Source organism: Anarhichas minor, unplaced genomic scaffold, assembly GCF_050575085.1.
Source record: "Anarhichas minor isolate MPS153535 unplaced genomic scaffold, ASM5057508v1 ptg000014l, whole genome shotgun sequence".
NCBI lineage: Eukaryota > Metazoa > Chordata > Actinopteri > Perciformes > Anarhichadidae > Anarhichas > Anarhichas minor.
In genome coordinates this window covers 140,010-152,500 of record NW_027466460.1, presented here as the reverse complement: position 1 = coordinate 152,500, position 12,491 = coordinate 140,010, and the positions used below count along the sequence as shown (strand labels likewise).

Below are 12,491 nucleotides of genomic sequence, written 5' to 3'. Positions count from 1 at the left end.
AAAATAAAATATTTGATGAATAAATAAATAAATATTCTCTGATTTCATGTTTATTTTTGTTCAATCATTAACCCTTAATGTTTCCGATTAAATTTAACATTCCAGGCTGAACACACCTGTACCGTCCTCTTTTACCTTTTTTTTACGTCTCCATGCTTCCACTGGTTACCCTGTTTAACGTCACATTGCAATGAATTGTGGGTAATTCCATCTAATGCTGATTTACGAAAAGGGTTCATAGAGGGCTCAAAATGTCTGCCAGAGAGCCTCAAGACTGGTGGAGACTGGGATTGGGCCTTTAAAGTCCAGCGTGTGTGTGCGTGTGCCTCTTACCAGTGTGTGTCCTGCGATGCGCTTTGAGGTGGGAGCTCTTGGTGTACACTTTGTTGCAGCCGTTGAAGTCGCAGCAGTGGATTCGCCGCTTTTTCAGCGTGTCCGGAGACTCGACAGGGGGAGGATGCTTGGCGCCCGAATGAACTATGACGGATGGGTTGTTGCACCTGAGAGACACACAGAGGAGAGCAGTTGTTTGAGTCCTCTTTCTTTATCATGATGTTGAACTCTAATCTGATGCAAGTTTAATTTGGTTGCGACGGCTCCTCCGACGCAATAAGAAACTACTACCGGTCAGGAAGTTGAAACTACTGAACCGTTCCAACGATTCGTTTGCTGGAATTTGACGCCACGGATGCTGAAAGTGAGGGGAAAACGAGCTCCAGAAGAAGTCGAAAAACTGTGAAATAGTAGATGCAACTTTGCAACACTCTCGTGCCCGGCTCCGACGAGCACGAGGAGATTAGGGTTCTAATACCTCGTGCGTGTGAGAAAAGCTTTTCTGTGAAACGATAAGAGTTCAGAAGAGAATGGAGCAGAAAAGCGACATTTTCAAGTGTCAAAAAGAAAACAAGAAGGACTTGTCTTTCTGCACCATCATTAAAGTGTGTGTGTGTGTGTGTGTGTGTGTGTGTGTGTGTGTGTGTGTGTAAGTGGCAGTTGAGAGCAGGTGTCAAGTGTTGAAATATGAATCCCTCACAGATCAGTTCGGTGTAAAGGAATGTGCAGAAATTCCCCTGCAACACACACACACACACACACACACACACACACACACACACACACACACATTTTGGCTAACCCATCATTATCATACACATTGGGCAAAGTTGACCTATTTACCATGTACATAAAGTATATTTACATTGTCTTTTGAGAGGAGAGGTGATGACAGATAAAGACACCCACTTTTTTCCCCCTCAAGGGTCCAATTATTTCCCAGTCATCAAGGGCAACAGCGGCCTGTGATGGTAACCGCCCTGACGACTACAGTAGAGACTCTCACACACACGAGCAACAACTGACTGGCAGCGTTCCATCACGATTACAATTATTTCTTCGACGAAAAAAAGCGGTTATTTTGGCGAAGGAGAACAAATGGGAACCAAAACAGATGACGACGAGAGGAGGAGGAAACAGGAAAGAGAGGAGGAAACAGGAAGGAGAGGAGGAATGGGAAGCGAAGAAGGAGTGGGAGATGCCAGACAATGAGCGCCTTAAAGAAAACCCCCCAAAAAAATACAGGAAGTGCGGAGCAAGGAAGGAGGGAGGAGAGGAGGAAGAAAGGAGAGGTGGAAGGTGACGAGATCACAGTGTGGCTGACTGGAAAGATAAGGAGCTGCAGGGAGAGGTGTGGCTGCCGGACGGCACTGGGAAACGAGAACATCACAGTCGGTGTGTTCACGTGTCGCTTACGTTGCGTTACAGGTCCAGTGCTTTCTCCAAGCGGCTTTAGGAAAGGGAGGAAACGGAGCTTGGAGAGATTGCACTTGTGGCCATTTAATTAATAGAGAGGACAGCAGAGAGTAGACTGGAGACAAAGAAGCCAATTAGAAATGAATCCTGAAATTCTGTCACGTTGAGAGATTGTGTGAATAAGAGCATACAGGGCAGGGAGATAGTTATTGTTTGTGGACCCAAATCCAAAATAGTGTTTTCTACAAAAATTAAATTCACTTACTTGCAAAAGAAATGATGTGCTCAAACTATCCCATTTCACTGAATGCTTGGTAATACTCTTAGTTCATAGATACTCCCTGGATTGAATCATACTTTTTGGTATCTCAAACAAAACCCAGTCCCAGTCTTGGGACTGCCCCTGAACTTTCAAAATGCTCACAACAGGAACAGAGAGGGATCCGGTGGAAGCCTCTGAACACCACGTACATATAAAGTTAAAGGGGAAGCGCCGCAGCAGACGGCGAAACTTGTGAAACGCGTGGTGTTGCTTTCTCACCCGTATTCGTGTGGTATCCTGATGACTGACGATTTCACCTCGTGGCCGCCGTGGAGGTCGTGGGCGAGCTCAGAGCGGGGCTCCGTTTTGATTTGCTTGTGCAGGTTGTGGGCGTCGCCGCAGTGAGCTGGGTGGATACAAATTGCTGGTCAGTATGGCACAGTCGTGATGTATTCACATTAACATGCTGTTAGTATTTCATACATCAAGTTAAATTCAATTCTGCACGGTCACAGGTCAGAATTTTTTTGTTCTTTTTACTTTTTTTATCATCTCTATTATTTGTCTCTTAGAAATAAAATTATAAAATGAATGAATACAAAATTAAAATATATTTATCCATGGTAACAGGACAATTAGTTTTGCTGTTATGCCTCTAGAGGAGGACATTACATTATTAACATGTATCGGTCAGTTTTGTGTGTATCAAATACAGGAGATTCAGAGAGGGTGACCTCTGTGACTGTCAGTGACCCCCGTCTGACCACAGAAAACAGAACATCTCTGAGAAACAAGAATTTGCTGAAACTGCTATTCTAAAAACAGAGGAAATGAAAAGCACTTCCCCATTTTCAGAAAATAATATGTTCATTTAAGGAGGAAGGTTTTTTTCTCATGAAATCTGGAAAAAAAACAATACTTTGTCTGATAAGCCAGCACTTGTACAGTGATGTCTAATTGTTATGATTCTCAAAGTGTGTCTTATTATTTTTAAGTAGTTGTTCTGATACGGCCGCTTTTTGTAAATTACCGACTATTGTTTGTTTTATTTGGCATTTTCTAAAACACTTGCACAACACATATAGTGTGCAATGTTAGTTAATGTCATATCAACAGAATTGATTATTTTATTGCAATACATATTACTAATTAATTGCAATAAAAGTGTCGAAAAAAAGAATTATAATTGAAACAAATAGAAATAAAAAATGATGTGAATAAAATAATAAATGAGGCTTCACCTGTCTTGTGCTCCCTGCTCCGATGATGGCCATCGTCGCTGGGGATGGGTGGGCTCACCATTATCGACTGGTGCAGGTGGAGAGGCGAGGGGTAGAGGACAGACAGGGGCACCATGACCGGAGACATCATGACCCCCGACCCCTGGATGACCCCGGACCCCGAGCCGAGCATGGGGCCCACCATGGCGGAGTAGGGGAGTGAGGGCGTGGGCGGCAGGAGAGCGTGCGAGGGCGAGCAGCGCAGCTGGGCGTGCGGGGTGGAGCAGCGGGGGGAGGCGCGGCTCGCAGTGCTGTAGGGGGAGGGCGGGGAGCTGCGCGAGGAGGCCGGGGAGGAGGAGGCGGAGGAGCAGGGCGGGGAGGAGGACGAGGAGGTGGAGGAGGAGCGCTTGCTGACCGACAGGTCCACGGGCTCCAGCTGGGTGTGCATGGCGTTGCTGGGCGTGTGGGGCTGGGCGAAGGCGGGCATGTGCGTGGGGTGGTAGATGTGGGAGGGGTGGGAGAAGATCACTCCGTATGGCTCCGTGGTTTTCATTAACGAAGAGTAGAATGACTGTGAGAGAGAGAGAGAGAGAGAGAGAGAGAGAGAGAGAGAGAGAGAGAGAGAGAGAGAGAAAGAGAGAGAGGATGCAGAAGAAGGAAGCGGTGAAGGGGGACAAAAGAGCGGTTTAAAATTTCCGTTCTGCGCTGAAGAACACGGAAAACATGTTTCTGCCGCACAAACATATACGGCCAGCCAGAAAGTCGAAACCCAGCTCTGTTTGCAGATACCTGTTATGTCTCAGAGTACAATGTGTGTGTGTGTGTGTGTGCGTGCGTGTGTTCATCAGCCTGCTGCCTGGCAGTGTTTGTACTCATTGTATGCAAATGTTTAGCAGCGTGTTTGTCCAGGAAGAGCTGGAATGTGGGAACCAGTCTGTCTAGACACGTAGCGGGAGTGTGTGTCAGTCAGAGTTACTGTATGGCATCAAAAACATGTCTGGGCATGATGGGAGCACACACACACACACACACACACACACACACACACACACACACACACACACACACACACACACACACACACACACACACACACACACACACACACACACACACACACCTTACCGTCTCCATGTTTGTCTTCAGAGGGTAGTCATACATCAGCATGGCTGCACAGGCCAGGCTCCTACAAAATAAAACACACATGCAGCCATCAGTGCACACATTTAACAAATAACAACACATTAACACGCTCATTCATCATGTCCTTTACTTTTAAGTATGGTCCAACATGGAAACCAGTGGTGGTAAACCAGTAATCAGAGCCTTTAATTAAAGAACAAATATATTCAGTATACAGTATAATTAAAACCACACTAAAAGTAAAAGTACAGTCGTTTTACCATCACCTAAAGATACATTAATTATTAAAAGTAGAAAAGTACTTGTTTTGCAGAAAATCCGCTTCCCAACCTAGGGGTCGGGCCCCTCTAAAGGGTCACAAGATGGATGTCAGGGGTTGTGAGATGATTAATGGGCTCGGAAGAGAGAGAACAAGTTTGTGCTTCATAGATTGTTGGTTCATTTTGTGAGACTTTTCTCTAACCTTTGCCTTTGTTTCGAGAATCGTTGGCCATGTTTGACCTCTTTAGGCCTCAAAACTGTTGTTTTGCCTGAACGAAACCATGTGAGAAGTTTAGAGGGAACGTGTCTCTGAGACGACAACTCATAGACATCTGAAACGTGACAAGGGGGCCTCAACGAGACTCTGCTTTTTTTGTGAGGGGTCGAAAGCCAGAAGAGGTTTAGAAGCACTGGTTTACTCTTTATTAATGTGTCGTATTGTATAATGTTATCTTTTTTCATGTGAAATATTAATTTGAAAAGTAACTCCAGCTGTCAGATGAATGTAGTGCAGTAAAGAGTAGAATCTGTCCCTCTGGAAGAAGTATAAAGTGGCAGTTAATGTAAGTACAGAATTGTTTTTAAGTACAGTACATGAGTAAATGTACTTCTTACATTCCACCATCAATAATTCATAACATCATCTTTTTTTCAAAGGCAGAAGAGAATGAAATAAACAGCAAATGTGTGACACAAGTGAAAAGGGCTAGCTCATGCACACACACACACACACACACACACACACACACACACACACATATCTTTGAGAAGTGATGAAAAGTAAATCACGTTAAGTGGAGGGAAAGGCTATAAGAGGGTCTGTAGTTAAGTATAGGTGTCTGAGGTGTGTGTGTGTGTGTGTGTGTGTGTGTGAGAGAGAGTGAGTGAGCCCAGTCAGTAAATCACGCCAGACAATAGCGAAACATCTCTCTTTCTGTCCGACACTTTACACGTCTGCTCCTCCTCTCTTTCAGCATCTACCTGAAGCTCTTCCTGCTCACTTGTCCACCTGACAGGACAGACAATTTTACGACGGACCAGTGTGTAAAAGACAGTGATAGTACCTCTCACACACACACACACACACGCCACCCATTAAGGTCTGTTGAGTGTTTGGATCAAAAGTGTGTGAGGTTTCAAAGGTGGTTTCAGTTACCTTGGCATGGAATGGCCAGGTGCAGCTGCGATGACTCCGTGTTTGTGCCCGGACGAGTGTGTTTATGAGCGGGGTTGTGTGTGTGTGTGTGTCCTGATTAAAGTCCACAGTCTGGAGACAAGTTAGCCTTTAACTATTAATAAAATGGGCAAGAACACAGGCTATTACACCCTTGTGCACACACATACGCATGCACAAACACACGCACACACACTAGATGGGGAGCAGACCAATAGGAGAGCAGGATGTTCGCTCGCTGGGTGAGGAAGGGTGTGAACATGACGACTGAAGCCTCACCCTCTGCCTGGCTCCGAAGAAACAAAGAGAGTAAGGTGGGGCCCGTGTGTGTGTGTTTGTGTGTGTGTGAGAGAGAGAGAGGGTGTGTTTTCTAATCTGGGTTTTGTATTGTGTTGTAGTTCAACGAGAGGTCAAGCAGCTTTATTGTGGTTGTGGATCACACAGAATAAGAGCAGGTATGAGGCACAGCGTACAGGTGTTGTCCCTACTGACATACATTCAAAACCATCGAGGAAGTCCCCACTTCTTGTGTCTCTCCTGTGTTCGTATCTAAATGTTGAAACAGCGATGCAGCAAGTACTGAAGTATTGAAAGAGTCTGACTCACAACTGAGCACATCTGCAAACAAGGAGACGCAGCGTCATTGACGGAAAGCACCAAAAAAGCAGGCCATTGTCATTGTTTACAACGCTGCTAGCGCTAAACCGGAATAAGGAATACAAAAGTGATTGCAGCGGAAATGGGCGGGGCAGCAGAGGGTGGATAAGGAGCTGCACATCCGGACCAAAACGCCCATCACAAACAAACATTTGTGGACTCAGACCATACATTGTAAGGATGTAGTCGTTGTGACGTCACCCGCTGGTTTGTGGTACCGTTTTGAAGCCTCGAGTTCGTCATTGTGGCCGTCGCCATCTTGGATTTTAGCAACCGGTGACTGGAGGAGTGACGCTGTGGTAGAGACGCCGTATAAGGCTCTGGCGACCTGTCCAACACAAGGTCGCCCCGCTCTAAAGCATACCCTGCTTCATGGTCTATTTTCCTCTAAATGGACCATCATTTAATAAATGAACATTATGCTGTATTGAAGAAGACTTGAACCTCTGCAACATTCAAGCCTTGGGAAGAACATACCATTCCTCTCACCTGCTGTGCTCCCTCTCACAGGCCTGCTCACATGAAGGTGAAGTTGAATCATGCTGACTGAGACACACATACGTGTAGTGGTGGTGTATGGTGGTGAGGGTGTACCACACAGGGACATGAACAGCAGGACGGTGAGAGACGGAAACTGTCCTTGCACAAAAACACAAAAACTTCCCCTCGAGGTGCATCGTGACAGAATAAATACAATGAGACACAGAGAGTTTAGACAATCGCAGGAAAAGAAATGTAATTTAGCGGCGCCTATGTGCGTCTCCACGAACCACGAGGCCTCGGGAGAGAAAATACAAGTCTGCGGCTGTGGGTTGTTGGCTTGTGTATAAATCAGTGTTGTTGTGTTTACAGCCAAGGCGGTTCACTGATTAGTCGTTAGCGCCAACTATTTTGACAAATCGTCAAAGTCATTTTTCAAGCAAACATACCAAACATTCCCTCGTTTCAGCTTCTAAATTGTGGGGATTCTCCGCTTTTCTTCATCTTGCGTGGCGGTAAACTGAAGGTCTTTGGGTTTCGGACTGCTGGTCGGCCAAAACAAGACACTTGAAGACGTGACAGGAAATTGGAAAACGGACATTTTTCACTATTTATTTTTTTACTACGAGACAAATCCATAAAATAATCCAAATACTGATTGATGATGATGATGAAAAAATAAATAAACGTTGATCCTCCGGCGGATTGAGTTTTGTAACGGGTCAAACGGATCTGACGGAGGACAACGACCTCTTTCTGCGAGATGGAAACCAGACAGCTGTTGCACCTCCGCTTCATCAGAGCGCCTCCAAGTACCGTAGCTCCCTTCAGACGTAGAATCCCAGGACACGCACGCACCGTGACGTGTGGGAACCGGCGCGCGCTGCACCTTTTTGGTAAATAAGTACCTGGAGTTGTCAGGTGCCGTATTTTCGCCCTACGTGTGGGCGTGTGTTTGTGCATGTCAAGTGTGGTCTGCAAATATTGTCCTTCTCAGGTCACTGGAGCTACTGTGTGCTCAACCCCAACCCACTCAGCAAACACTTCCTACACCCCTCTCTCTCTTCCTCCACCCTCGGGCTGGCCCTCAGATCTTCCTGCACACCTCTTCTTCTTCACTACTGTATTTATCCGAACCACACACCAACCCCGCACTCCGTTTTTCCCCCTCACTCTCTATGAATGTTATAAAACAACACGACTGAAGGGGGAAAATATTGTGGCTTGGAGTCCCTGGCTACCGACTCAACCACACACACACACACACACACACACACACGCACTTTAAAACACGCTCGCGGCAGCCGCACACCAAGTTTCTGCAAGCTCGACAGAATACACACACTAAATCACTAAAGGACTAAATTATTGCAGACACACATCGCTGCTGCACGCGCACACACCATCTAATGGCAACAGGCTGGAAGATGATGAGATCACCAGAGAGACCAGAAACCTCCAGACAACGGCTTTGTCCAAGAACACGCCGTACTAGACACGCACACACACACACACACACACACACACACACACACACACACACACACACGCACGCACGCAGACTTTAGTTTCCTAGCTTCTGACTCTGTTTCTTTACAACCTCTTGGACCCCGTCAGTCTCACCTCACGTTGGCCCCGTGCTGTGTCACACTACGACTGTCACTCTGATCTGGCGGCACTCCATCGCTCTCGCCGCGTCACCTCGAGGGGAAACGCCCTTGATTGTTCTTATAACTAAGCGTCCCAATTAGGCCGCATGAGTCATCAAGGTGATGAGCTAATCTTCCAGCGTTTAACTTTTCCTATTTCTGAGCTCACCTCCAATGTAGTTTCTCCTTCTGTTGCCCTAGACACGCTCCAATTTAGTCTACCCCCCCCCCCCTTCACTGTACCTCCCTAGTCCCTAGTTTCAACCCCTTACCTCACTTCCTACTCCTGACTCCCCTGATAACGCCTCACATGCTCCGACTCCCCTCACTTTAGAAGGGCCCCCGAAGCCCCCTATCCTCTCATTCTGGCTTCCTATTCCCTCATCTGAGCCGCCAGCCCGCTCCTCCTCTCATGCTTTTACCCCCCCCCCCCCAACACACTCACGCGAGCCCCTCTCCAGCAGACTGCGGGGCTGCAGGCCTGCAGACGTCGAGGGAAGCCAGAGAGAGAGAGGGGGGGGGGGGGGGGATTCATCATCGCGCGAAAAAAAACACATAAAAAAATAAAACACACACACCGGAGTTGACACAAGGCTCAAACACTGACAAAGACACACGTGCCAGCACTTCGAGCCGTACTTGTCAAAGAGAGCAACGTTTTTGAGGCTTTCCAGACAACTGAGGACAGAGGACGGGGGGAGGACGGGGGGCAGAAAGAGAGGGAGAAGCGGAAGCCCTCAGAGTTTAGTCTGACTGTTATTATTTCCACACTGCGTGATGGGTCGGGGGGTGTAAAGAAGCCAAAGAGGAGAGTGAAGCCAAATAGAGGAGGAGGGGGGGCTGCTGCAGGGGGCCTGCGGTTTCCTGTCTTGACACACACACATTGCACCTCCCTACCCGAAGAATGAGAGAGGGGGGGGGGATATGGAAGGAGAGAAAGGGCAAAGAAAACAGCCGCTCTGACCAAACTATGTCAAAATGGAAGTGGAAAGAACAGAGACGGGAACGGGGAAGAAAACGAAGTGGGTTTCGACCAAAATATGACAAAACTTCAATGAACCTCAAACACGGGGAGGGGGCTGGGGGGGGGGGGCAAGGCACAGCCACAGTGGCTCAATCCAGTGGTTCCAAAGCGCGCGCACACTGCACGAGTGCGTGTCTGTGCTTGCGCAAACAGTTGTGTAACGAGTTACAGCTTCTTTTTTTACGTTTACGGCAGTCTGTTGACCGCCGTGCGCTTACTCCCCTAACTTCTAACGGAGAAACCAGCGACTCCTCGGTATCCAGGAGTTTAATGTTTAGCCCTAATGTTCCCTCGGACATGCCCTTTGAGCAGTGTGTGTGTGTGTGTGTGTGTGTGTGTGCATTTTGTTCCACCAGATAACATCAGCGTGTTGATTCAGGGGGAGAAAAAAAGGCGTAGGGGTGGGGTAATTTTCTGATGAGGAAACAAATAAATAAGAAATGAATAAAAAGAGAGGTCATCCTCTTTTTTTAAACTTTTCTAGAGAGGTTGAAGACTGTAAAGTAAGACAAAGAGGCGGAGAGAGAGAGGTCGCCCTCATTCCACTCGTCCACCCCCCACATCCACATCCCTCTCTCCTCCCTTCTTTCTCCCTCTCTCTCTCTCTCACTCCAGGCTCTAAACAGGATAAGGGCTTCATATGCCAAGTGGAATGTGTGACGCAAGCCTCAGCCTTGAAACAAAGCACAGGAAACAGGGAGAGACAGAGACGGAGAAAAACACACACACACGTACACACGCAGATGTGTATTATAAAAGATGCAGTGAAAACAGAGGGAAGACAAAGAAGCTCAAGTGCGACTGACTGTTTGAACACACACAGACACACACCTGTCACTATACGCTCCTGTGTGTGTGTGTGTGTGTGTGTGTGTGTGTGTGTGAGACACTGACGGTCATCTCTCACACAGAGCCTACACAACGCTGCTTGGGGCATCAGATTCAGCCATAAACTGACGGCCTGTCAAACAGATCTACAGCTGAAGCAATAAATAAATAAATCAGTCAATGCGTCCGGTGACTGAGATGATGGTGAGGATCGATGAATCCTTTCAGCTGCCTCATCAAGAAAAAAAATGGCAAATGATCCCAGCTTCTCCAAAGTAACATGTTGCTGCTTTTGCATTATTTTGAATGGAATATCTTTATATTTTGGGACACGATCAGACACATGCATGCGTCACCTTGGTCAGAGCTTGTAATTGGACGATCATCAATACTTATTTGACATTTCTGAAACTAAAACAGTGAATCTCTTCAATGGAAAAGCAAACAAACAAACAGACCAACTGAGGCCTTAACTGATCACTCTGTTTTTAATATCTGTGATAAATCTCTAAACCATTTGAAACCATCACACATTCACACTTTACATGTCATCACTGAAACAGAGAGGAGCCAACTGCACAGACGGAGACACATCACTGTTAGAGCCTCTGTTTCTCCCTCAAAGCCTGTATTTGACCACTATTGCATGCTCATTAATTAAACCACACTGTGTTCTGTAAAAGGCTCTGATGGCTATAAATAGCAGAGTCTCCCTGCTGCCACTGTTAACATCATTTAGCCACCAAATCAACGCTTTTCCTTTTTAAATGACACTTCTTTTTTTCTTTTTAAAACATGAAATATGCAAAAATGTTGATTTAACACACAAAATCAAATCGCGTGTCATAAAAACAACTTTGAACTAATGACGCTAATCAACCACACACAGTCAGCGTGGTCCCGCTAAAAACTCTTATGGACTTTATGGACTTCTTTTCTTTGCCATATTACAAATATGCGTTAAAATAAGACACACACACACACACTCACACAAAGCTGGAGTATATATCCGGTAGGGAATTAGAGCAGGTCGCCGGGGTCACCGTATGAAAGTGCCCCCCGGTAAGGTCGGAGGAGGATCGCGGAGTCAAACTTACAGCTCAGACGGTGTATGCGAGTGTATTTCCAGGAGAGACGATAGTTCCTCAGCGGACTCTCCGGACGTCTCAGTGAGAGAAACTCAATTAAAGGCAACTCCGGTGAAAAGGTGACGCAGGCGACGATCGGCGCTCCGCTGTGTCACTGACATCAGCCTCAGAAAAAAACACAAGAAAACAAGACGAGTCCACTTGATCGATTGCTCCACAAAACTTCCCGAAGTTACGAAACTCCCTCCCTCTCTTTATCTCTCTGTCTCTCTTTCCGTGTGTGTCTCTCTGCGTGTCTCTCCGGTTTTTGTCGTTTAGAAACTATTGCCCGTCACATGATTCGGTCTGGCTGTCTGTTCTCCATGGGGTCGGGCCCGGAAGGCGGGGCGGGACCCGAGGCGGGACCGGGGCGGGGTGGTCCGCTACGTGTGTGTGCGTGTATGTCTTTGTGTGCGTGTGTGCTTGTGTGGTGCAATTTTCTTTTCAAGTTTGGAGACAATCAGTGGTGAAAGAAGGAGGCTGCTCAAATCTAAAACGTGATAGTGTAGAAATATAACCTTCTCTGCTACAAGTTAAAGGTCCTATACTTACAATGTTACTTGAGCTAAAGTACAAAGCAGCAAAAGTGAAATTAACCTATACTCATTATGCAGAATGGCCCATTTAAAAAAGTATATATCGATAGGCCTATTACTGGAACATAATGGATGCATAACTGTGAAGGCCAGACTACATCACTTTAATGTTGAAGCTGGTAAAGGTGGAGTACTATGTTAGCCTATATGCTGTCAGGTAGCTTGTGAATTTGCCCTGCTCCCTGGGGATCGATACACTTTCATCTGTAATAATGCATCACCATCAGTTATTAATTGATTTTCGATTGATACGGTGAACTGTGTGCTTAATACTATCTAAATATTCAGTATGAAAAATATGGCGCTCTGACCTGAATGTCG

General features: G+C 46.5%; 1 protein-coding gene across 3 annotated transcripts in view; it reads right to left on the bottom strand.

Moving 5' to 3' along the window:
• Positions 1 to 11,908, bottom strand: part of klf3 (Kruppel like factor 3 (basic)) — a 12,987-nt gene extending 1,079 nt beyond the window's left edge. Inside the window, exons 1-5 of one of the 3 annotated variants that reach the window (XM_076090976.1) lie at positions 11,438 to 11,908; positions 4,357 to 4,417; positions 3,253 to 3,802; positions 2,291 to 2,417; positions 334 to 500 (exon numbers count right to left, since the gene is read on the bottom strand). In XM_076090976.1, coding sequence (XP_075947091.1) covers positions 334 to 500; positions 2,291 to 2,417; positions 3,253 to 3,802; positions 4,357 to 4,398 — 886 coding nt within the window. In that variant the 5' untranslated portion in view covers positions 4,399 to 4,417; positions 11,438 to 11,908. Of the gene's footprint in view, positions 1 to 333; positions 501 to 2,290; positions 2,418 to 3,252; positions 3,803 to 4,351; positions 4,418 to 11,437 lie in introns of all 3 variants that reach the window. The other 2 variants (XM_076090977.1, XM_076090975.1) reach the window with 2 other exon arrangements.
• Between the last annotated feature and the right edge of the window lie 583 nt (positions 11,909 to 12,491).